Genomic DNA, 24,107 nt, shown 5'->3' on the forward strand with positions numbered 1-24,107 from the left:
CCCGCACAGTCTCACACATGTGTCAAAAGATCACGAGTATCTTCACAGTACTCTTTTCCAAGAGAAGTGGGAGGAGGCGATGTCTCCCGTTACTCATTTTCGGAGTCCATTTGGAGATTCACACCTCGTTCACCTGAGGCAATGTTGGTGGGTTAATGCCTCCCACTTTGGAGTCCCTTCTGTTGGAAGTAGGACAATGCCAGCTTCTCAACTCTTTCCATTAGGATGACACTCCTCAACCTTGGCGAATGCTGACTAAGCCCTTCCTTTCCTGTCTCGCAAACACGGGCCAACATTCGAGAGCATGGTGACCAAGATGACACACGGGCAATCAGGACACAGGATGTGACGGCATTGTGCCAATGCTGTTGGGCAGCATGGTATAGAGGCCTGCATAACTGAAATGCTGATGTGAGTTCAAATGTAACCAAGGCTGGCAGCGGTTTCAAAGCCATCGTCGAAACATAGGTTGTTTGGTGGAGGTGTGAAATCCCACTTTGCAGTAGCGCAGCATTAGGATAATTGAACCACCTGGCTGTAAAATCGGAAAGATGCACGACAAATTATTGTGAAAGAAAGGAGCCGTATGTCATCCAGCCATGGAATTTGCAGCCTGGCCTGGTGGAAGCACTGTGAGCTTTACATGGAGGAAAGTAGTGGCCCGATGACATTGCAGTGTGGCATGAGGTGATATTGTCGTGGTGTGAAGTGAGAGCACAGGAGGCTTATGCGCTGATGTGTCCGAAGTTGAAGTAATGAAATTTGTTGCAATTTGGGGAAAGACAGGACAAAGTGAGGAAATGGTAATGCTGCTGAGTGAAAGCATTGGGCAAAAAAGGAGAAGATTACAGGAGGCAAAGAGGAGTAGCATTGGTGGTTCAGTGGTAGAATTCTCGCCTGCCACGCGGGAGGCCCGGGTTCGATTCCCGGCCAATGCAAAGCTAGCTGGTGTTTAATTGTTATTTCAGTTCTTTGCACTGCATCTCTGTACTGGTCACATGCAGTTTGCTTTGGCTGACACTCATCAACATCTGTTAGCAACTCAAGCATTGTGCTTGAGCTGTGTACTTTGCATTGGTGGTTCAGTGGTAGAATTCTCGCCTGCCACGCGGGAGGCCCGGGTTCGATTCCCGGCCAATGCATCGCACCTCTTTTTCATTCCTCTCTGCATTCTTACCACCACCTTTCTTTCATCACAACTACATTTTCACCATACACTCCCTCCGCATCAATCTCTTTACCACTTTCCTCATGCTCATATTCAACATCTGCTTCACAACACTCTTTCCTATCTGCTTCACCACTCACACAGCTGCAAACACTCATTCCTCTTCAATAAACACCCTCCTCCTCCCATTTCTTTTTAACCCTTCACAGCATTTTTACCTTCATTGCCTCAAGCAAAGTTCAAACAAACTTTTCACAAACTGACAATTTTCCACTGCACCCTTTTTTTTCAAAGTCTTTTCCTTCACCTTTTTCCAGTTTCACAAATAACATAGCAAAATCGCAGGAACTCCACAGCATTGCAAAATTTCTTAACATATATATATATATATATTGAGGAGAACACAAGCAGAACATTAAAATTGGACCAGTACAAACACCGTGAGGCAACGAAGAGAAAAAGCAGCTCGTTCCAAGCTCATTCAGCCTCTCAGAACATTCTGGCTAAGGAGGAATGGCCCAAACATATTGGGGCAACAGGGTACCGGCCACAGAACAGGACGAGGCCCTGACCCGCACAGTCTCACACATGTGTCAAAAGATCACGAGTATCTTCACAGTACTCTTTTCCAAGAGAAGTGGGAGGAGGCGATGTCTCCCGTTACTCATTTTCGGAGTCCATTTGGAGATTCACACCTCGTTCACCTGAGGCAATGTTGGTGGGTTAATGCCTCCCACTTTGGAGTCCCTTCTGTTGGAAGTAGGACAATGCCAGCTTCTCAACTCTTTCCATTAGGATGACACTCCTCAACCTTGGCGAATGCTGACTAAGCCCTTCCTTTCCTGTCTCGCAAACACGGGCCAACATTCGAGAGCATGGTGACCAAGATGACACACGGGCAATCAGGACACAGGATGTGACGGCATTGTGCCAATGCTGTTGGGCGCATGGTATAGAGGCCTGCATAACTGAAATGCTGATGTGAGTTCAAATGTAACCAAGGCTGGCAGCGGTTTCAAAGCCATCGTCGAAACATAGGTTGTTTGGTGGAGGTGTGAAATCCCACTTTGCAGTAGCGCAGCATTAGGATAATTGAACCACCTGGCTGTAAAATCGGAAAGATGCACGACAAATTATTGTGAAAGAAAGGAGCCGTATGTCATCCAGCCATGGAATTTGCAGCCTGGCCTGGTGGAAGCACTGTGAGCTTTACATGGAGGAAAGTAGTGGCCCGATGACATTGCAGTGTGGCATGAGGTGATATTGTCGTGGTGTGAAGTGAGAGCACAGGAGGCTTATGCGCTGATGTGTCCGAAGTTGAAGTAATGAAATTTGTTGCAATTTGGGGAAAGACAGGACAAAGTGAGGAAATGGTAATGCTGCTGAGTGAAAGCATTGGGCAAAAAAGGAGAAGATTACGGGAGGCAAAGAGGAGTAGCATTGGTGGTTCAGTGGTAGAATTCTCGCCTGCCACGCGGGAGGCCCGGGTTCGATTCCCGGCCAATGCAAAGCTGGCTGGTGTTTAATTGTTATTTCAGTTCTTTGCACTGCATCTCTGTACTGGTCACATGCAGTTTGCTTTGGCTGACACTCATCAACATCTGTTAGCAACTCAAGCATTGTGCTTGAAACTTCAGCTTGAGCTGTGTACTTTGCATTGGTGGTTCAGTGGTAGAATTCTCCCCTGCCACGCGGGAGGCCCGGGTTCGATTCCCGGCCAATGCATCGCACCTCTTTTCATTCCTCTCTGCATTCTTACCACCACCTTTCTTTCATCACAACTACATTTTCACCATACACTCCCTCCGCATCAATCTCTTTACCACTTTCCTCATGCTCATATTCAACATCTGCTTCACAACACTCTTTCCTATCTGCTTCACCACTCACACAGCTGCAAACACTCATTCCTCTTCAATAAACACCCTCCTCCTCCCATTTCTTTTTAACCCTTCACAGCATTTTTACCTTCATTGCCTCAAGCAAAGTTCAAACAAACTTTTCACAAACTGACAATTTTCCACTGCACCCTTTTTTTTCAAAGTCTTTTCCTTCACCTTTTTCCAGTTTCACAAATAACATAGCAAAATCGCAGGAACTCCACAGCATTGCAAAATTTCTTAACATATATATTGAGGAGAACACAAGCAGAACATTAAAATTGGACCAGTACAAACACCGTGAGGCAACGAAGAGAAAAAGCAGCTCGTTCCAAGCTCATTCAGCCTCTCAGAACATTCCGGCTAAGGAGGAATGGCCCAAACATATTGGGGCAACAGGGTACCGGCCACAGAACAGGACGAGGCCCTGACCCGCACAGTCTCACACATGTGTCAAAAGATCACGAGTATCTTCACAGTACTCTTTTCCAAGAGAAGTGGGAGGAGGCGATGTCTCCCGTTACTCATTTTCGGAGTCCATTTGGAGATTCACACCTCGTTCACCTGAGGCAATGTTGGTGGGTTAATGCCTCCCACTTTGGTGTCCCTTCTGTTGGAAGTAGGACAATGCCAGCTTCTCAACTCTTTCCATTAGGATGACACTCCTCAACCTTGGCGAATGCTGACTAAGCCCTTCCTTTCCTGTCTCGCAAACACGGGCCAACATTCGAGAGCATGGTGACCAAGACGACACACGGGCAATCAGGACACAGGATGTGACGGCATTGTGCCAATGCTGTTGGGCGCATGGTATAGAGGCCTGCATAACTGAAATGCTGATGTGAGTTCAAATGTAACCAAGGCTGGCAGCGGTTTCAAAGCCATCGTCGAAACATAGGTTGTTTGGTGGAGGTGTGAAATCCCACTTTGCAGTAGCGCAGCATTAGGATAATTGAACCACCTGGCTGTAAAATCGGAAAGATGCACGACAAATTATTGTGAAAGAAAGGAGCCGTATGTCATCCAGCCATGGAATTTGCAGCCTGGCCTGGTGGAAGCACTGTGAGCTTTACATGGAGGAAAGTAGTGGCCCGATGACATTGCAGTGTGGCATGAGGTGATATTGTCGTGGTGTGAAGTGAGAGCACAGGAGGCTTATGCGCTGATGTGTCCGAAGTTGAAGTAATGAAATTTGTTGCAATTTGGGGAAAGACAGGACAAAGTGAGGAAATGGTAATGCTGCTGAGTGAAAGCATTGGGCAAAAAAGGAGAAGATTACGGAGGCAAAGAGGAGTAGCATTGGTGGTTCAGTGGTAGAATTCTCGCCTGCCACGCGGGAGGCCCGGGTTCGATTCCCGGCCAATGCAAAGCTGGCTGGTGTTTAATTGTTATTTCAGTTCTTTGCACTGCATCTCTGTACTGGTCACATGCAGTTTGCTTTGGCTGACACTCATCAACATCTGTTAGCAACTCAAGCATTGTGCTTGAAACTTCAGCTTGAGCTGTGTACTTTGCATTGGTGGTTCAGTGGTAGAATTCTCGCCTGCCACGCGGGAGGCCCGGGTTCGATTCCCGGCCAATGCATCGCACCTCTTTTTCATTCCTCTCTGCATTCTTACCACCACCTTTCTTTCATCACAACTACATTTTCACCATACACTCCCTCCGCATCAATCTCTTTACCACTTTCCTCATGCTCATATTCAACATCTGCTTCACAACACTCTTTCCTATCTCCTTCACCACTCACACAGCTGCAAACACTCATTCCTCTTCAATAAACACCCTCCTCCTCCCATTTCTTTTTAACCCTTCACAGCATTTTTACCTTCATTGCCTCAAGCAAAGTTCAAACAAACTTTTCACAAACTGACAATTTTTCACTGCACCCTTTTTTTTCAAAGTCTTTTCCTTCACCTTTTTCCAGTTTCACAAATAACATAGCAAAATCGCAGGAACTCCACAGCATTGCAAAATTTCTTAACATATATATATATATATATATTTTGAGGAGAACACAAGCAGAACATTAAAATTGGACCAGTACAAACACCGTGAGGCAACAAAGAGAAAAAGCAGCTCGTTCCAAGCTCATTCAGCCTCTCAGAACATTCTGGCTAAGGAGGAATGGCCCAAACATATTGGGGCAACAGGGTACCGGCCACAGAACAGGACGAGGCCCTGACCCGCACAGTCTCACACATGTGTCAAAAGATCACGAGTATCTTCACAGTACTCTTTTCCAAGAGAAGTGGGAGGAGGCGATGTCTCCCGTTACTCATTTTCGGAGTCCATTTGGAGATTCACACCTCGTTCACCTGAGGCAATGTTGGTGGGTTAATGCCTCCCACTTTGGTGTCCCTTCTGTTGGAAGTAGGACAATGCCAGCTTCTCAACTCTTTCCATTAGGATGACACTCCTCAACCTTGGCGAATGCTGACTAAGCCCTTCCTTTCCTGTCTCGCAAACACGGGCCAACATTCGAGAGCATGGTGACCAAGATGACACACGGGCAATCAGGACACAGGATGTGACGGCATTGTGCCAATGCTGTTGGGCACATGGTATAGAGGCCTGCATAACTGAAATGCTGATGTGAGTTCAAATGTAACCAAGGCTGGCAGCGGTTTCAAAGCCATCGTCGAAACATAGGTTGTTTGGTGGAGGTGTGAAATCCCACTTTGCAGTAGCGCAGCATTAGGATAATTGAACCACCTGGCTGTAAAATCGGAAAGATGCACGACAAATTATTGTGAAAGAAAGGAGCCGTATGTCATCCAGCCATGGAATTTGCAGCCTGGCCTGGTGGAAGCACTGTGAGCTTTACATGGAGGAAAGTAGTGGCCCGATGACATTGCAGTGTGGCATGAGGTGATATTGTTGTGGTGTGAAGTGAGAGCACAGGAGGCTTATGCGCTGATGTGTCCGAAGTTGAAGTAATGAAATTTGTTGCAATTTGGGGAAAGACAGGACAAAGTGAGGAAATGGTAATGCTGCTGAGTGAAAGCATTGGGCTAAAAAGGAGAAGATTACAGGAGGCAAAGAGGAGTAGCATTGGTGGTTCAGTGGTAGAATTCTCGCCTGCCACGCGGGAGGCCCGGGTTCGATTCCTGGCCAATGCAAAGCTGGCTGGTGTTTAATTGTTATTTCAGTTCTTTGCACTGCATCTCTGTACTGGTCACATGCAGTTTGCTTTGGCTGACACTCATCAACATCTGTTAGCAACTCAAGCATTGTGCTTGAAACTTCAGCTTGAGCTGTGTACTTTGCATTGGTGGTTCAGTGGTAGAATTCTCGCCTGCCACGCGGGAGGCCCGGGTTCGATTCCCGGCCAATGCATCGCACCTCTTTTTCATTCCTCTCTGCATTCTTACCACCACCTTTCTTTCATCACAACTACATTTTCACCATACACTCCCTCCGCATCAATCTCTTTACCACTTTCCTCATGCTCATATTCAACATCTGCTTCACAACACTCTTTCCTATCTCCTTCACCACTCACACAGCTGCAAACACTCATTCCTCTTCAATAAACACCCTCCTCCTCCCATTTCTTTTTAACCCTTCACAGCATTTTTACCTTCATTGCCTCAAGCAAAGTTCAAACAAACTTTTCACAAACTGACAATTTTCACTGCACCCTTTTTTTTCAAAGTCTTTTCCTTCACCTTTTTCCAGTTTCACAAATAACATAGCAAAATCGCAGGAACTCCACAGCATAGCAAAATTTCTTAACATATATATATATATATTTTGAGGAGAACACAAGCAGAACATTAAAATTGGACCAGTACAAACACCGTGAGGCAACGAAGAGAAAAAGCAGCTCGTTCCAAGCTCATTCAGCCTCTCAGAACATTCCGGCTAAGGAGGAATGGCCCAAACATATTGGGGCAACAGGGTACCGGCCACAGAACAGGACGAGGCCCTGACCCGCACAGTCTCACACATGTGTCAAAAGATCACGAGTATCTTCACAGTACTCTTTTCCAAGAGAAGTGGGAGGAGGCGATGTCTCCCGTTACTCATTTTCGGAGTCCATTTGGAGATTCACACCTCGTTCACCTGAGGCAATGTTGGTGGGTTAATGCCTCCCACTTTGGTGTCCCTTCTGTTGGAAGTAGGACAATGCCAGCTTCTCAACTCTTTCCATTAGGATGACACTCCTCAACCTTGGCGAATGCTGACTAAGCCCTTCCTTTCCTGTCTCGCAAACACGGGCCAACATTCGAGAGCATGGTGACCAAGACGACACACGGGCAATCAGGACACAGGATGTGACGGCATTGTGCCAATGCTGTTGGGCGCATGGTATAGAGGCCTGCATAACTGAAATGCTGATGTGAGTTCAAATGTAACCAAGGCTGGCAGCGGTTTCAAAGCCATCGTCGAAACATAGGTTGTTTGGTGGAGGTGTGAAATCCCACTTTGCAGTAGCGCAGCATTAGGATAATTGAACCACCTGGCTGTAAAATCGGAAAGATGCACGACAAATTATTGTGAAAGAAAGGAGCCGTATGTCATCCATGATGTGGAGAGGCCGGCGTTGGACTGGGGTGAGCACAGTAAGAAGTCTTACAACACCAGGTTAAAGTCCAACAGGTTTGTTTCAAACACGAGCTTTCGGAGCACGGCTCCTTCTTCAGGTGAATGGAAAGGCTTGTTCCAGAAATGTTTATATAGACACAGTCAGAGATGCCCCGGAATGCGAGCACCTGCAGGCAATCAAATCATCAAAGATGCAGAGAGAGAGGTAACTCGAGGTTAAAGAGGTGTGAATCGTCCCAAGCCAGTTCAGTCAGTAGGCCTCTGCAAGTCCAGGCTTGTTGGTGGGGGCCGAATGTAATGCGACATGAATCCCAGATCCCGGTTGAGTCCGCATTCATGCGTGCGGAACTTAGCTATAAGTTTTTGCTCAGCAATTTTGCGTTGTCGCGTCTCCTGAAGGCCTCCTTGTAGAACTGCCGGCTCAAAGTGGAGAGGATCTCCAGGAAGATCGCGCATATAGACACTGACATTCAGTTTCTACAAAGATGCAAAAAAGCAGACAAGATCCCGAAAGGACTACAGATCAAAAACCCACTCAAGTCGACTTACAACACAGACTACGCTGAAAGACTCTGCCACCGCACCTCTGTCACACTCCTCAAACTCCTCGTACACCAACTCTACAGCAGTCGACGCAACCTGGAAACCAAGAGAGAGGCCATATTCTCAACTTGCGCTCAGGACACAGCAGACCAGCTGCGGAACACCGCCAAACAGATGAGACAGCAATACTATGTCACCTACATGCACACCAAGAACAGGAAGCTTGAGAAACTTGGCATCACCACCAGCAGCAATCAAGCTTCTCCCGGTACAACAGTCGAAAACAATACAGGGAAATCCATTGTCAACTTGTCAGACTACACCCTTCAACCAGACGAAATCAAAGTCCTCAGCAGAGGGCTCAATTTCTGCACCACCACCAAAATGGACCCCATCAGTCTCGCGGCAGATACGGAGGAATTCATCAGGCGAATGAGGCTCCGGGAATTCTTCCACAGACCCCAAGAGGCCGACAGCGAACCCAGGGACACGACCAATGAACCGGAACAGCAGACCGCGAGATCTGCAGTGCAGCAACCGAAAAGGAAAGAGTCAAATTGGACCCCTCCGGAAGGCCGCTGCCCTAGACTCGACATGTATGCTCAAGCCGTCAGAAGTCGTGTCAATGCCAGATTCATCACTCGCAATCACAAGGCAGCCTCAAACGTCACCCAAGCACAACGCAACGCCATCCGCACTCTCAAGACCAACCGCAACATCGTCATCAAACCAGCAGACAAAGGAGGGGCCACCGTCATACTGAACAGAACAGACTACTGCAAAGAAGTATACCGACAACTCGACAACCAGGAACACTACAGGCAGTTACCCGCAGATCCAACCAAGGAACACATCCGCCAACTCAGCAGACTGATCAAGACCTTAGATCCAGACCTTCAGAACACCCTACGTGCTCTCATCCCACGTAATCCCCGCATTGGAGATCTCTACTGCCTCCCGAAAATACACAAGGCCAACACACCAGGCCGTCCTATCGTTTCAGGCAATGGGACCCTGTGTGAGAACCTCTCTGGCCACATCGAGGGCATCTTGAAACCCATCGTACAAGGTACACCCAGCTTCTGTCGCGACACGACGGACTTCCTACAGAAACTCAGCACCCATGGACCAGTTGAACCAGGAACATTCCTCGTCACAATGGATGTCTCGGCACTCTACACCAGCATCCCCCATGACGACGGCATTGCTGCAACAGCCTCAGTCCTCAACACCGACAACTGCCAATCTCCAGACGCAATTCTGCAACTCATCCGTTTCATTCTAGACCACAACGTCTTCACCTTCGACAACAAATTCTTCATCCAGACGCACGGAACAGCCATGGGGACCAAATTTGCACCTCAATATGCCAACATCTTCATGCACAAGTTTGAACAGGACTTCCTCACCACACAGGACTTTCAACCGATGCTATACACCAGATACATCGATGACATTTTTTTCCTTTGGACCCACGGCGAGACATCACTGAACGACTACACGATGACATCAATAAGTTCCATCCCACCATCAAACTCACCATGGACTATTCTCCGAATTCAGTTCCATTCTTGGACACACTCGTCTCCATCAAGGACGGTCACCTCAGCACCTCGCTTTACCGCAAGCCCACAGATAATCTCACGATGCTCCACTTCTCCAGCTTTCACCCGAAACACATTAAAGAAGCCATCCCCTATGGACAAGCCCTCCGTATACACAGGATCTGCTCAGACAAGGAGGAGCGCAACAGACACCTACAGATGCTGAAAGATGCCCTCGTACGAACGGGATATGGCGCTCGACTCATTGATCGACAGTTCCACCGCGCCACAGCAAAAAACCGCACCGACCTCCTCAGAAGACAAACACGGGACACCACTGACAGAGTACCCTTCGTCGTCCAGTACTTTCCTGGGGCGGAGAAACTACGACATCTTCTTCGCAGCCTCCAACACATCATCAGCGAGGATGGACATCTTGCCAAGGTCATCCCCACACCCCCACTACTGGCCTTCAAACAACCGCGCAACCTCAAACAAACCATTGTTTGCAGCAAATTACCCAGCCTTCAGAACAGCAACCACAACACCACAAAACCCTGCCAGGGTAATCTCTGCAAGACATGCCAGATCATCGACATGGACACCACCATTACACGTGGAAACACCACCCACCAGGTACGCGGCGCATACTCGTGCGACTCGACCAATGTAGTCTACCTCATACGCTGCAGGAAAGGATGTCCCGAAGCGTGGTACATTGGCGAGACCATGCAGACACTGCGACAACGAATAAACGGGCATCGTGCGACTATCAACAGGCAGGACTGTTCCCTTCCAGTTGGGGAACACTTCAGCAGTCAAGGACATTCAGCCTCTGATCTCCGGGTCAGCATTCTACAAGGAGGCCTTCAGGAGACGCGACAACGCAAAATTGCTGAGCAAAAACTTATAGCTAAGTTCCGCACGCATGAATGCGGACTCAACCGGGATCTGGGATTCATGTCGCATTACATTCGGCCCCCACCAACAAGCCTGGACTTGCAGAGGCCTACCGACTGAACTGGCTTGGGACAATTCACACCTCTTTAACCTCGAGTTACCTCTCTCTCTGCATCTTTGATGATTTGATTGCCTGCAGGTGCTCGCATTCCGGGGCATCTCTGACTGTGTCTATATAAACATTTCTGGAACAAGCCTTTCCATTCACCTGAAGAAGGAGCCGTGCTCCGAAAGCTCGTGTTTGAAACAAACCTGTTGGACTTTAACCTGGTGTTGTAAGACTTCTTACTGTATGTCATCCAGCCATGGAATTTGCAGCCTGGCCTGGTGGAAGCACTGTGAGCTTTACATGGAGGAAAGTAGTGGCCCGATGACATTGCAGTGTGGCATGAGGTGATATTGTCGTGGTGTGAAGTGAGAGCACAGGAGGCTTATGCGCTGATGTGTCCGAAGTTGAAGTAATGAAATTTGTTGCAATTTGGGGAAAGAGGAAATGGTAATGCTGCTGAGTGAAAGCATTGGGCAAAAAAGGAGAAGAATACGGGAGGCAAAGAGGAGTAGCATTGGTGGTTCAGTGGTAGAATTCTCGCCTGCCACGCGGGAGGCCCGGGTTCGATTCCTGGCCAATGCAAAGCTGGCTGGTGTTTAATTGTTATTTCAGTTCTTTGCACTGCATCTCTGTACTGGTCACATGCAGTTTGCTTTGGCTGACACTCATCAACATCTGTCAGCACCTCAAGCATTGTGCTTGAAACTTCAGCTTGAGTTGTGTACTTTGCATTGGTGGTTCAGTGGTAGAATTCTCGCCTGCCACGCGGGAGGCCCGGGTTCGATTCCCGGCCAATGCATCGCACCTCTTTTTCATTCCTCTGGCCAGCTGTTTTTCATTCCTCTCTGCATTCTTACCACCACCTTTCTTTCATCACAACTACATTTTCACCATACACTCCCTCCGCATCAATCTCTTTACCACTTTCCTCATGCTCATATTCAACATCTGCTTCACAACACTCTTTCCTATCTGCTTCACCACTCACACAGCTGCAAACACTCATTCCTCTTCAATAAACACCCTCCTCCTCCCATTTCTTTTTAACCCTTCACAGCATTTTTACCTTCATTGCCTCAAGCAAAGTTCAAACAAACTTTTCACAAACTGACAATTTTTCACTGCACCCTTTTTTTTCAAAGTCTTTTCCTTCACCTTTTTCCAGTTTCACAAATAACATAACAAAATCGCAGGAACTCCACAGCATTGCAAAATTTCTTAACATATATATATATATATATATTTTGAGGAGAACACAAGCAGAACATTAAAATTGGACCAGTACAAACACCGTGAGGCAACGAAGAGAAAAAGCAGCTCGTTCCAAGCTCATTCAGCCTCTCAGAACATTCCGGCTAAGGAGGAATGGCCCAAACATATTGGGGCAACAGGGTACCGGCCACAGAACAGGACGAGGCCCTGACCCGCACAGTCTCACACATGTGTCAAAAGATCACGAGTATCTTCACAGTACTCTTTTCCAAGAGAAGTGGGAGGAGGCGATGTCTCCCGTTACTCATTTTCGGAGTCCATTTGGAGATTCACACCTCGTTCACCTGAGGCAATGTTGGTGGGTTAATGCCTCCCACTTTGGAGTCCCTTCTGTTGGAATTAGGACAATGCCAGCTTCTCAACTCTTTCCATTAGGATGACACTCCTCAACCTTGGCGAATGCTGACTAAGCCCTTCCTTTCCTGTCTCGCAAACACGGGCCAACCTTCGAGAGCATGGTGACCAAGATGACACACGGGCAATCAGGACACAGGATGTGACGGCATTGTGCCAATGCTGTTGGGCGCATGGTATAGAGGCCTGCATAACTGAAATGCTGATGTGAGTTCAAATGTAACCAAGGCTGGCAGCGGTTTCAAAGCCATCGTCGAAACATAGGTTGTTTGGTGGAGGTGTGAAATCCCACTTTGCAGTAGCGCAGCATTAGGATAATTGAACCACCTGGCTGTAAAATCGGAAAGATGCACGACAAATTATTGTGAAAGAAAGGAGCCGTATGTCATCCAGCCATGGAATTTGCAGCCTGGCCTGGTGGAAGCACTGTGAGCTTTACATGGAGGAAAGTAGTGGCCCGATGACATTGCAGTGTGGCATGAGGTGATATTGTCGTGGTGTGAAGTGAGAGCACAGGAGGCTTATGCGCTGATGTGTCCGAAGTTGAAGTAATGAAATTTGTTGCAATTTGGGGAAAGACAGGACAAAGTGAGGAAATGGTAATGCTGCTGAGTGAAAGCATTGGGCAAAAAAGGAGAAGATTACAGGAGGCAAAGAGGAGTAGCATTGGTGGTTCAGTGGTAGAATTCTCGCCTGCCGCGCGGGAGGCCTGGGTTCGATTCCCGGCCAATGCAAAGCTGGCTGGTGTTTAATTGTTATTTCAGTTCTTTGCACTGCATCTCTGTACTGGTCACATGCAGTTTGCTTTGGCTGACACTCATCAACATCTGTTAGCAACTCAAGCATTGTGCTTGAAACTTCAGCTTGAGCTGTGTACTTTGCATTGGTGGTTCAGTGGTAGAATTCTCGCCTGCCACGCGGGAGGCCCGGGTTCGATTCCCGGCCAATGCATCGCACCTCTTTTTCATTCCTCTCTGCATTCTTACCACCACCTTTCTTTCATCACAACTACATTTTCACCATACACTCCCTCCGCATCAATCTCTTTACCACTTTCCTCATGCTCATATTCAACATCTGCTTCACAACACTCTTTCCTATCTGCTTCACCACTCACACAGCTGCAAACACTCATTCCTCTTCAATAAACACCCTCCTCCTCCCATTTCTTTTTAACCCTTCACAGCATTTTTACCTTCATTGCCTCAAGCAAAGTTCAAACAAACTTTTCACAAACTGACAATTTTCCACTGCACCCTTTTTTTTCAAAGTCTTTTCCTTCACCTTTTTCCAGTTTCACAAATAACATAGCAAAATCGCAGGAACTCCACAGCATTGCAAAATTTCTTAACATATATATTGAGGAGAACACAAGCAGAACATTACAATTGGACCAGTACAAACACCGTGAGGCAACGAAGAGAAAAAGCAGCTCGTTCCAAGCTCATTCAGCCTCTCAGAACATTCCGGCTAAGGAGGAATGGCCCAAACATATTGGGGCAACAGGGTACCGGCCACAGAACAGGACGAGGCCCTGACCCGCACAGTCTCACACATGTGTCAAAAGATCACGAGTATCTTCACAGTACTCTTTTCCAAGAGAAGTGGGAGGAGGCGATGTCTCCCGTTACTCATTTTCGGAGTCCATTTGGAGATTCACACCTCGTTCACCTGAGGCAATGTTGGTGGGTTAATGCCTCCCACTTTGGAGTCCCTTCTGTTGGAATTAGGACAATGCCAGCTTCTCAACTCTTTCCATTAGGATGACACTCCTCAACCTTGGCGAATGCTGACTAAGCCCTTCCTTTCCTGTCTCGCAAACACGGGCCAACATTCGAGAGCATGGTGACCAAGATGACACACGGGCAATCAGGACACAGGATGTGACGGCATTGTGCCAATGCTGTTGGGCGCATGGTATAGAGGCCTGCATAACTGAAATGCTGATGTGAGTTCAAATGTAACCAAGGCTGGCAGCGGTTTCAAAGCCATCGTCGAAACATAGGTTGTTTGGTGGAGGTGTGAAATCCCACTTTGCAGTAGCGCAGCATTAGGATAATTGAACCACCTGGCTGTAAAATCGGAAAGATGCACGACAAATTATTGTGAAAGAAAGGAGCCGTATGTCATCCAGCCATGGAATTTGCAGCCTGGCCTGGTGGAAGCACTGTGAGCTTTACATGGAGGAAAGTAGTGGCCCGATGACATTGCAGTGTGGCATGAGGTGATATTGTCGTGGTGTGAAGTGAGAGCACAGGAGGCTTATGCGCTGATGTGTCCGAAGTTGAAGTAATGAAATTTGTTGCAATTTGGGGAAAGACAGGACAAAGTGAGGAAATGGTAATGCTGCTGAGTGAAAGCATTGGGCAAAAAAGGAGAAGATTACGCGAGCCAAAGAGGAGTAGCATTGGTGGTTCAGTGGTAGAATTCTCGCCTGCCACGCGGGAGGCCCGGGTTCGATTCCCGGCCAATGCAAAGCTGGCTGGTGTTTAATTGTTATTTCAGTTCTTTGCACTGCATCTCTGTACTGGTCACATGCAGTTTGCTTTGGCTGACACTCATCAACATCTGTTAGCAACTCAAGCATTGTGCTTGAAACTTCAACTTGAGTTGTGTACTTTGCATTGGTGGTTCAGTGGTAGAATTCTCGCCTGCCACGCGGGAGGCCCGGGTTTGATTCCCGGCCAATGCATCGCACCTCTTTTTCATTCCTCTGGCCAGCTGTTTTTCATTCCTCTCTGCATTCTTACCACCACCTTTCATCAATTTCATCACAACTACATTTTCACCATACACTCCCTCCGCATCAATCTCTTTACCACTTTCCTCATGCTCATATTCAACATCTGCTTCACAACACTCTTTCCTATCTCCTTCACCACTCACACAGCTGCAAACACTCATTCCTCTTCAATAAACACCCTCCTCCCATTTCTTTTTAACCCTTCACAGCATTTTTACCTTCATTGCCTCAAGCAAAGTTCAAACAAACTTTTCACAAACTGACAATTTTTCACTGCACCCTTTTTTTTCAAAGTCTTTTCCTTCACCTTTTTCCAGTTTCACAAATAACATAGCAAAATCGCAGGAACTCCACAGCATTGCAAAATTTCTTAACATATATATATATATATATATATTTTGAGGAGAACACAAGCAGAACATTAAAATTGGACCAGTACAAACACCGTGAGGCAACGAAGAGAAAAAGCAGCTCGTTCCAAGCTCATTCAGCCTCTCAGAACATTCCGGCTAAGGAGGAATGGCCCAAACATATTGGGGCAACAGGGTACCGGCCACAGAACAGGACGAGGCCCTGACCCGCACAGTCTCACACATGTGTCAAAGATCACGAGTATCTTCACAGTACTCTTTTCCAAGAGAAGTGGGAGGAGGCGATGTCTCCCGTTACTCATTTTCGGAGTCCATTTGGAGATTCACACCTCGTTCACCTGAGGCAATGTTGGTGGGTTAATGCCTCCCACTTTGGAGTCCCTTCTGTTGGAAGTAGGACAATGCCAGCTTCTCAACTCTTTCCATTAGGATGACACTCCTCAACCTTGGCGAATGCTGACTAAGCCCTTCCTTTCCTGTCTCGCAAACACGGGCCAACATTCGAGAGCATGGTGACCAAGATGACACACGGGCAATCAGGACACAGGATGTGACGGCATTGTGCCAATGCTGTTGGGCACATGGTATAGAGGCCTGCATAACTGAAATGCTGATGTGAGTTCAAATGTAACCAAGGCTGGCAGCGGTTTCAAAGCCATCGTCGAAACATAGGTTGTTTGGTGGAGGTGTGAAATCCCACTTTGCAGTAGCGCAGCATTAGGATAATTGAACCACCTGGCTGTAAAATCGGAAAGATGCACGACAAATTATTGTGAAAGAAAGGAGCCGTATGTCATCCAGCCATGGAATTTGCAGCCTGGCCTGGTGGAAGCACTGTGAGCTTTACATGGAGGAAAGTAGTGGCCCGATGACATTGCAGTGTGGCATGAGGTGATATTGTCGTGGTGTGAAGTGAGAGCACAGGAGGCTTATGCGCTGATGTGTCCGAAGTTGAAGTAATGAAATTTGTTGCAATTTGGGGAAAGACAGGACAAAGTGAGGAAATGGTAATGCTGCTGAGTGAAAGCATTGGGCAAAAAAGGAGAAGATTACGGGAGGCAAAGAGGAGTAGCATTGGTGGTTCAGTGGTAGAATTCTCGCCTGCCACGCGGGAGGCCCGGGTTCGATTCCTGGCCAATGCAAAGCTGGCTGGTGTTTAATTGTTATTTCAGTTCTTTGCACTGCATCTCTGTACTGGTCACATGCAGTTTGCTTTGGCTGACACTCATCAACATCTGTTAGCAACTCAAGCATTGTGCTTGAAACTTCAACTTGAGTTGTGTACTTTGCATTGGTGGTTCAGTGGTAGAATTCTCGCCTGCCACGCGGGAGGCCCGGGTTTGATTCCCGGCCAATGCATCGCACCTCTTTTTCATTCCTCTGGCCAGCTGTTTTTCATTCCTCTCTGCATTCTTACCACCACCTTTCATCAATTTCATCACAACTACATTTTCACCATACACTCCCTCCGCATCAATCTCTTTACCACTTTCCTCATGCTCATATTCAACATCTGCTTCACAACACTCTTTCCTATCTCCTTCACCACTCACACAGCTGCAAACACTCATTCCTCTTCAATAAACACCCTCCTCCCATTTCTTTTTAACCCTTCACAGCATTTTTACCTTCATTGCCTCATGCAAAGTTCAAACAAACTTTTCACAAACTGACAATTTTTCACTGCACCCTTTTTTTTCAAAGTCTTTTCCTTCACCTTTTTCCATTTTCACAAATAACATAGCAAAATCGCAGGAACTCCACAGCATTGCAAAATTTCTTAACATATATATATATATATATTTCGAGGAGAACACAAGCAGAACATTACAATTGGACTAGTACAAACACCGTGAGTCAAAGAAGAGAAAAAGCAGCTCGTTCCAAGCTCATTCAGCCTCTCAGAACATTCCGGCTGAGGAGGAATGGCCCAAACATATGGGGGCAACAGGGTACCGGCCACAGAACAGGACGAGGCCCTGACCCGCACAGTCTCACACATGTGTCAATACATCACGAGTATCTTCACAGTACTCTTTTCCAAGAGAAGTGGGAGGAGGCGATGACTCCCGTTACTCATTTTCGGAGTCCATTTGGAGATTCACACCTCGTTCACCTGAGGCAATGTTGGTGGGTAAATGCCTCCCACTTTGGAGTCCCTTCTGTTGGAAGTAGGACAATGCCAGCTTCTCAACTCTTTCCATTAGGATGACACTCCTCAACCTTGGCGAATGCTGACTAAGCACTTCCTTTCCTGTCTCGCAAACACGGGCCAACATTCGAGAGCATGGTGACCAAGATGACACACGGGCAATCAGGACACAGGATGTGACGGCATTGTGCCAATGCTGTTGGGCACATGGTATAGAGGCCTGCATAACTGAAATGCTGATGTGAGTTCAAATGTAACCAAGGCTGGCAGCGTTTTCATAGTCATCATCCAAATATAGGTTGGTATAACATCCCAAAGCAATCGTTCAAACATAGGAGATGTGAAGTCCCATTTTCCTGTGTTTCAAAGCCAGCTGTCCCCTTCACAGCATCTTTATTGCAGCATTAGGGGAATTAATACACCTGGCTGTGAACTAAAATAAATGGCCAGTTTTTATTGCTGTTCTCTTCCTTACACTGCATCAATGCAACCTACTGCACGGCGTGCGGGGCAGTGTGGGGATGGGAGAGGGGAGCATTGAAATGGAATTGGAGCCCATTTCCTGCCAGATGCTGGATTCTCCTGCACTCGCCGCCGGCAGCAGAGTTCCCGTTGCGGCTGAGAATCCAGCCCTAAATGTGGGTGGATTACGATGGGAATCACACTGGAATAGACAACGCGATTCTTATTGCTTTCCCCGCCCGGAATGACATCTCGCCATTTTTTTGCGAAAATCATCCTCATAATGGATTTGGGAATCAAACACTTTCGTCCTAGAAGGATGAAATTTCGTTTCATGTGCTCACCCAATAAACAGGGATGTGAGGTATTGGAAAGCAGAAACACTGTTCAACCGGTAGATGGTGCCAAAGTTGTGTTTTGTTAAATTCTCCCTCCCCTTCCTCCACTCCACACCCCACTCAGGGCCTCAGGCTGTATATACGCTGTTCTGGCAGCAAATTTCCTTTTGAGGTGTGGCACAGTTTACTCAATCTGCAGCTTCTATGTTAGATGGATATCAATTATACAAGCAAATTAATTTTGCAACTTCGTGAGGGGTTCTCAGATTCTTTAAAAATAAAAATATCTAACTCCTTACAGCTCTTAATCGACATTGTTATCCAAGCAATATCTTGGCAATTATCAGTTGCTCACTCAGCACGTGTAACTTATTTCAAAGCCTCTCTCCCTTGTCTGGAGCCTTTTTCTCCATTTTATTAGAATAAACATTTGTTTTGCTTATTTGTACTATATTTATCTCTGCCCTCGTATCTCAATATTATACAACTTCCAAAGAGAATGAAAATACAGATGTGAAAATGTATTTTTTTCCAGATAATTTAATTCTGCAATAGCTCTTGCACTATTGGAACAAAATTGAATGCATTGAGATGTTTTAAAAATTGAGGTTCAACTAGAATGAATAACATTTCTAACTGCAGGTTAATTCTTAAGTAAAATTCAAATTACATACACAAATCATTTGGGAATTTTTTATTAGATCCAAAACTACAAATATATATGCAGAAGACTGCTACGTATCGTATTGGTGGTTCAGTGGCAGAATTCTTGCCTGCCATGGCAGGGGGCCTGGGTTCTATTCCCGGCCAATGCAACAGTCTTCCTTTTATTTCTCACATTTAAACTTTTGTGGCTGCTTTAAGAGGGCTTTCTATCTTTATGATTCATTCAACAAAATAATTATTCCCATAACTGAAATCTGTGGTAATAGCTCAGTTGCAATTTAGTTCATCTGCTGCTGAAACCCTCAGGTGGATTGACCATGCTAAATTGCCCCTTAATGTCCAACAATTAGGTGAGGTTACGGGGATAGGGCGAGGGAGTGGGTATTGGTAGGGTGCTCTTTCAGAGGGTCAGTGCAAACCCGATGGGCCAAAAGGCCTCCTTCTGCGCTAGCGGGATTCTTTGATTATCCAAAGTTTTGTTACCGTGAGGCTTTGCTATTCCAAAGCTCTCCTAGTTAGCCTGCCAGTGTCCAACCTCCTCTTTCAACATTCCAAAGGGACCAGTCCCACTACATCACCCTGGTTCACATCTTAAACCCTCCCAGCACCCCATCCCACGCCACCATTTTGTGAATGCAACCTCCCCGTTTACCTCCTTTCTTATTAGAAAAAGCATTAAACTCTCCTTGCAGGTGAAATAAAAATATATTTGTACTTTCAATTAATAATCTTTATTGTCACAAGTAGGATTACATTAACACTGCAATGAAGTTACTGTGAAAAGCCCCTAGTCCTAACATTCTGGCGCCGGTTCGGGTACACTGAGGGAGAATTCAGAATGTCCAACTTACCAAACAAGCACGTCTGTCGGGGCTTGTGGGAGGAAACTGGAGTACCCGGAGGAAACCCAGGCAGACACGGGAAGAACATGTAGATTACGCACAGACAGTGACCTAAGGCAGGAATTGAACCTGGGACCCTGGCGCTGTGAAGCAACAGTACTAACCACTGTGCCACCATGCACACTGATTGGTGCTCACAATGTGGACTTCTCTACACTGGCAAAACTGAACGCAGGTTGTCTGGACCATTTTATGGAACACCGCCACCCAGTTTACAAGCATGACCCGAGCTTTCAGTAGTTGAAAGGGTTAATTTATAGAAATACAGAAGAATGTAAAAGGGCAGTGGTTTCTCTCATCATTTTGCTTTTGGTGTTTCAACCCTCAGATCTCTGGAAGCATCAGCATCAGTCCCCACCCCTGACCTCATGATGGAGGGACAATCATTAATGGAGCAGCTCAAAATATTGGGTCAGTCCCGTTTCCCCGAGGGACTCCCTGGGATTGTGATGATTTGTATTTGACAACAACAGCCATCGACCTTCCTTCATATCAGCTATGAATCCAACTACCACAGGTTTCTCCCCTGGTTCCCAATTGACCTCAGTTTTGCTCGAGTTCTTTGCTGCCATACTTGGTCAAATGCTGCCTTGGTGCCGAGTGTAACCACTTTTGTCTTTCCCCTGGAATTCAGCTTCAATGTCCATATCTAGATCAAGGCTACATGACTCTGTGACTAAATATGAGAATTGATCACTTGAATTCAAAAATACCATTTGAACAGGGGACTTAAATCCTGGACTCTCAGTTAAAAGTCGGATGCTCTAAGGCAGCATGGTGGTGCAGTGGTTAGCACTGCTGCCTCATGGCGCTGAGGGCCCAGGTTCGATCACGGCCCCGGGTCACTGTCCGTGTGGAGTTTGCACATTCTCCCCATGTCTGCGCGTGTCTCACCCCCACAACCCAAAGATGTGCAGGGTAGGTGGATTGGTCAAGCAAATTACCCCTTAATTGGAAAAAAAAGAATTGGATACTCTAAATTTTTGAAACTTCTGATGCTCTGAGCTATCCGGGCTCTCAGCGAGCGCTCACCAAATGGTTCTGGCAGAAGCTGTTATTGGTAATTGGATGTTGTCTGATGACTCTTTACCTTATTTTATTGATGATTGCGAGAAGGCACTTAGGGTATAGTCAGCTTGATTAGAGTTTTAAGTACAAAGAACAATACAGCACAGGAACAGGCCCTTCGGCCCTCCAAGCCTGTACCGACCATGGTACCTGCCCAAACTAAAACTATATGCACTTACAGAGTCAGTATCCTTCCATTCCCACCTATTCATATATTTGTCTAGAAAGATGCCCCTTAAATGCCGCTGTCATACCTGCTCCCACCATCTCCCCAGGCAGCGCGTTCCAAATATTTACCACCCTTTGTATAAAGAACTTGCCTCGCACATCTGTTCTAAATTTTTCCTACCCACTTTCAACCTATGTCGCCTCATGCTTAACTCTCCTGCCCTCGGAAAGAGCACCTGACTATCCACTCTGTCCATGCCACTCATAATCTTGTAGACCTGACTTGTTCTGTGGATGGCACATTTCTATATTTTCAGGTAAATACCACTTTCACAGCTGGAGAAGCCTGGCAAGGAGAGTGGGTAGCTCTGGTTCAGAAGCATTTAACATTTTAGCTATGATGATATTAACACCAACAACCTTTGTTGTGTCCAGTGAATCTCACGTGAAACGAACCAAGTCGGCCATATGCTGGAATCTATAATGGAGGAGGCCCTGGGAGAACACCAAGTAAAGTTACCCCTGTACTTGTCACACCTGTATGCATCACCGCATCATTCATGGTACCGTCTCCATCTGTTAGTTGCTAGCTTGTCTGCCACCATTCTTGCTTTGTTTTTTAATTTTTACAATTAAGGGGCAATTTAACATGACCTATCCACCTACCCTCCACATCTTTGGGTTTTGGGTTGTGAGGGTGAAACCCACGCAGACACAGGGAGAATGTGCAATCTCCACACAGACAGTGACCCGGGGCCGGGATCGAACCCAGATCCTCGGCACAGTGAGGCAGCAGTGCTAACCACTGTGCCACCATTCCACCCCACTCTTGCTTTTTAAAAAGTTGCAATTACATGGCAGCCAGAACCAAAGTTGGACGACAAGTTCAACAAGATCAGTGCGGCCTTGAGTGAATTGGCTAATAAAGCGGTGTCCATCAGCAGGTAGCATTCAGTATGTTAACTGTCCACCTGTAATGTCAAACTGGATATTGCAATGATTGTTCTTCTGTAAATCACTTTTGAGAAAAAAAAAGAATTTCTTAAAAAAAAATGAACTTAAATTTATAGTGCATCTAAAATTTTATTCGAAATAGTTTCACTTATTTTTCAAGCAACGTTTTTTGTTAGATTTATGACCTGCACATCTTGTAGGAATTAGCATGTTCACAATAAATGTAGCATTCTTTAGACATTCAGATTTATTCAAAACGGTTTGTAGAAATTTTTACATCTTTAGACATTCCTATTTATTCAAATCTGTTTATAGAATTGTTTACATCTTCCAGATGAACTGGCTTTATTGATACAGTGAATTGCCATCAGTAATCAGGTAGGTAGCGTTAACATTTAAATCCTAATCTACTACATAAATGTCTGTAAATTGAAATATTATTCAATGAACTTGACAACATTTCAGTCATATCAAAAAATAAAAATTGAAATCTTTTGGATCATAAAATTGCTAGGAACTTAACTTGAAATCTAGGAGTTTCTGTTAACTTTCCAAGCCAAATGTTTCAGAAAAGGTTCAGCAGAAAGCAGATTAAACTCAAAATGTATCCATGTACAACATTTGTAAAGGAGCATCACATTAAGCAGAATAACTGACAAGTAACACTCCCAATATTTCTTGATTGCTTTGTCTTCTAATTCAGGGCAGCAAAGTGACATTTTTGACTGTTACTGTTGGCCTATGAATAATAATATAAAGATTAAAATACACAGGTGTATTTGCAAAGAATTTCCAAAATTAAATTAGATCTGATCTTTACTCACCGACTTCCAAATTAGTCTTTCCAAATTAGGTCCAAACTAATGTCTTGTAGTCATCCGGCTTAGCAGCACACATTAATGTGGTATAGACAGTGAAACTAAAATGTAAGCATTATTTTAGAAAACATCAACAGGTGAATTCATCTTATTGTACCCTTAATGACTACAACACAATATCCAGTTGAAAATGAAAAATGAAAATCGCTTATTGTCACGAGTAGGCTTCAATGAAGTTACTGTGAAAGCCCCTAGTCGCCACATTCCAGCACCTGTCCAGGGAGGTTGGTACGGGAATCGAACCGTGCTGTTGACCTGCTTGGTCTGCTTTAAAAGCCAGCGATTTAGCCGAGTGAGCTAAACCAGCCCCTTAAAATGAAATGAAAATCACTTATTGTCACGAGTAGGCTTCAATGAAGTTACTGTGAAAAGCCCCTAGTCGCCACATTCCAGCACCTGTCCAGGGAGGCTGGTACGGGAATCAAACTGTGCTGTTGGCCTGCTTGGTCTGCTTTAAAAGCCAGCGATTTAGCCTGGTGAGCTAAACCAGCCCCTCAGTTCACAGACGCGATAATAATTAGGGATTTTTGTTTTTGTTTTTATAAAGACTATTGCACAGGATGTTGCATCCTAAAATCACTTAGATACAATACGTTTTTTAAAATTTAAAGTGCCCAATTCTTTTTTTTTCTAATTAAGGGGCAATCTTAGCATGGCCAATTCACCTACCCTGCACATCATTGTGTTGTGGGGGTGAGACCCACGCAGGCACGGGGAGAATATAAAAACTCCACATGGCGAGTGACCCAGGGCCTGGATCGAACCCTGGTCCTTGGCGCCATGAGGCAGCAGAGCTAAACACAACATCACTGTACCGCCCTAATAATTACAATGTTGTACGAACATGTGAACAAGGAGCTGATGTAGGCCATTCAGCCCTTGAGCCATTTAATAATATCGAAGATGAATCATAGAATTTACAGTACAGAGGGAGGCCATTCAGCCCATCAAGTCTGCACCGGCTCTTGGAAAGAGCACCCTACTTAAGCCCAGACCTCCACCCTATCCCCGTAACCCTGCAACCCTATCTAACCCAAGGGCAATTCAGCATAGCCAATCCACCTAACCTGCACATCTTTGGACT

The 24,107-nt window shown here is 46.0% G+C and overlaps 1 protein-coding gene and 16 non-coding genes across 18 annotated transcripts in view; 16 read left to right on the forward strand and 1 right to left on the reverse strand.

The window, feature by feature from the left end:
- The first annotated feature begins 867 nt into the window (after positions 1 to 867).
- Positions 868 to 938, forward strand: trnag-gcc. The gene has a single exon. It is a non-coding gene; the product is annotated as a tRNA-Gly (tRNA).
- A 133-nt stretch (positions 939 to 1,071) lies between these two features.
- trnag-gcc lies at positions 1,072 to 1,142 on the forward strand. Its single transcript has one exon. It is a non-coding gene; the product is annotated as a tRNA-Gly (tRNA).
- Positions 1,143 to 2,605: 1,463 nt separating this feature from the next.
- On the forward strand, positions 2,606 to 2,676 carry trnag-gcc. Its single transcript has one exon. It is a non-coding gene; the product is annotated as a tRNA-Gly (tRNA).
- Positions 2,677 to 2,822: 146 nt separating this feature from the next.
- trnag-gcc lies at positions 2,823 to 2,893 on the forward strand. Its single transcript has one exon. It is a non-coding gene; the product is annotated as a tRNA-Gly (tRNA).
- A 1,451-nt stretch (positions 2,894 to 4,344) lies between these two features.
- trnag-gcc lies at positions 4,345 to 4,415 on the forward strand. The gene has a single exon. It is a non-coding gene; the product is annotated as a tRNA-Gly (tRNA).
- A 146-nt stretch (positions 4,416 to 4,561) lies between these two features.
- trnag-gcc lies at positions 4,562 to 4,632 on the forward strand. Its single transcript has one exon. It is a non-coding gene; the product is annotated as a tRNA-Gly (tRNA).
- Positions 4,633 to 6,099: 1,467 nt separating this feature from the next.
- trnag-gcc lies at positions 6,100 to 6,170 on the forward strand. The gene has a single exon. It is a non-coding gene; the product is annotated as a tRNA-Gly (tRNA).
- A 146-nt stretch (positions 6,171 to 6,316) lies between these two features.
- trnag-gcc lies at positions 6,317 to 6,387 on the forward strand. Its single transcript has one exon. It is a non-coding gene; the product is annotated as a tRNA-Gly (tRNA).
- A 4,819-nt stretch (positions 6,388 to 11,206) lies between these two features.
- trnag-gcc lies at positions 11,207 to 11,277 on the forward strand. The gene has a single exon. It is a non-coding gene; the product is annotated as a tRNA-Gly (tRNA).
- A 146-nt stretch (positions 11,278 to 11,423) lies between these two features.
- Positions 11,424 to 11,494, forward strand: trnag-gcc. Its single transcript has one exon. It is a non-coding gene; the product is annotated as a tRNA-Gly (tRNA).
- A 1,490-nt stretch (positions 11,495 to 12,984) lies between these two features.
- On the forward strand, positions 12,985 to 13,055 carry trnag-gcc. The gene has a single exon. It is a non-coding gene; the product is annotated as a tRNA-Gly (tRNA).
- Positions 13,056 to 13,201: 146 nt separating this feature from the next.
- On the forward strand, positions 13,202 to 13,272 carry trnag-gcc. Its single transcript has one exon. It is a non-coding gene; the product is annotated as a tRNA-Gly (tRNA).
- Positions 13,273 to 14,725: 1,453 nt separating this feature from the next.
- Positions 14,726 to 14,796, forward strand: trnag-gcc. Its single transcript has one exon. It is a non-coding gene; the product is annotated as a tRNA-Gly (tRNA).
- A 146-nt stretch (positions 14,797 to 14,942) lies between these two features.
- On the forward strand, positions 14,943 to 15,013 carry trnag-gcc. Its single transcript has one exon. It is a non-coding gene; the product is annotated as a tRNA-Gly (tRNA).
- Positions 15,014 to 16,506: 1,493 nt separating this feature from the next.
- trnag-gcc lies at positions 16,507 to 16,577 on the forward strand. The gene has a single exon. It is a non-coding gene; the product is annotated as a tRNA-Gly (tRNA).
- Positions 16,578 to 16,723: 146 nt separating this feature from the next.
- trnag-gcc lies at positions 16,724 to 16,794 on the forward strand. The gene has a single exon. It is a non-coding gene; the product is annotated as a tRNA-Gly (tRNA).
- A 5,460-nt stretch (positions 16,795 to 22,254) lies between these two features.
- The window catches only part of LOC119963113 (N-acylethanolamine-hydrolyzing acid amidase-like), a 35,619-nt gene continuing 33,766 nt past the window's right edge, over positions 22,255 to 24,107 (reverse strand). For both annotated transcript variants that reach the window (XM_038791715.1, XM_038791717.1), the window contains exons 10-11: positions 22,970 to 23,064; positions 22,255 to 22,884 (exon numbers count right to left, since the gene is read on the reverse strand). In XM_038791715.1, coding sequence (XP_038647643.1) covers positions 22,995 to 23,064 — 70 coding nt within the window. In that variant the 3' untranslated portion in view covers positions 22,255 to 22,884; positions 22,970 to 22,994. The remainder of the gene's footprint in view (positions 22,885 to 22,969; positions 23,065 to 24,107) is intronic.

Source organism: Scyliorhinus canicula, chromosome 3, assembly GCF_902713615.1.
Source record: "Scyliorhinus canicula chromosome 3, sScyCan1.1, whole genome shotgun sequence".
NCBI classification, from domain to species: Eukaryota; Metazoa; Chordata; class Chondrichthyes; order Carcharhiniformes; family Scyliorhinidae; genus Scyliorhinus; species Scyliorhinus canicula.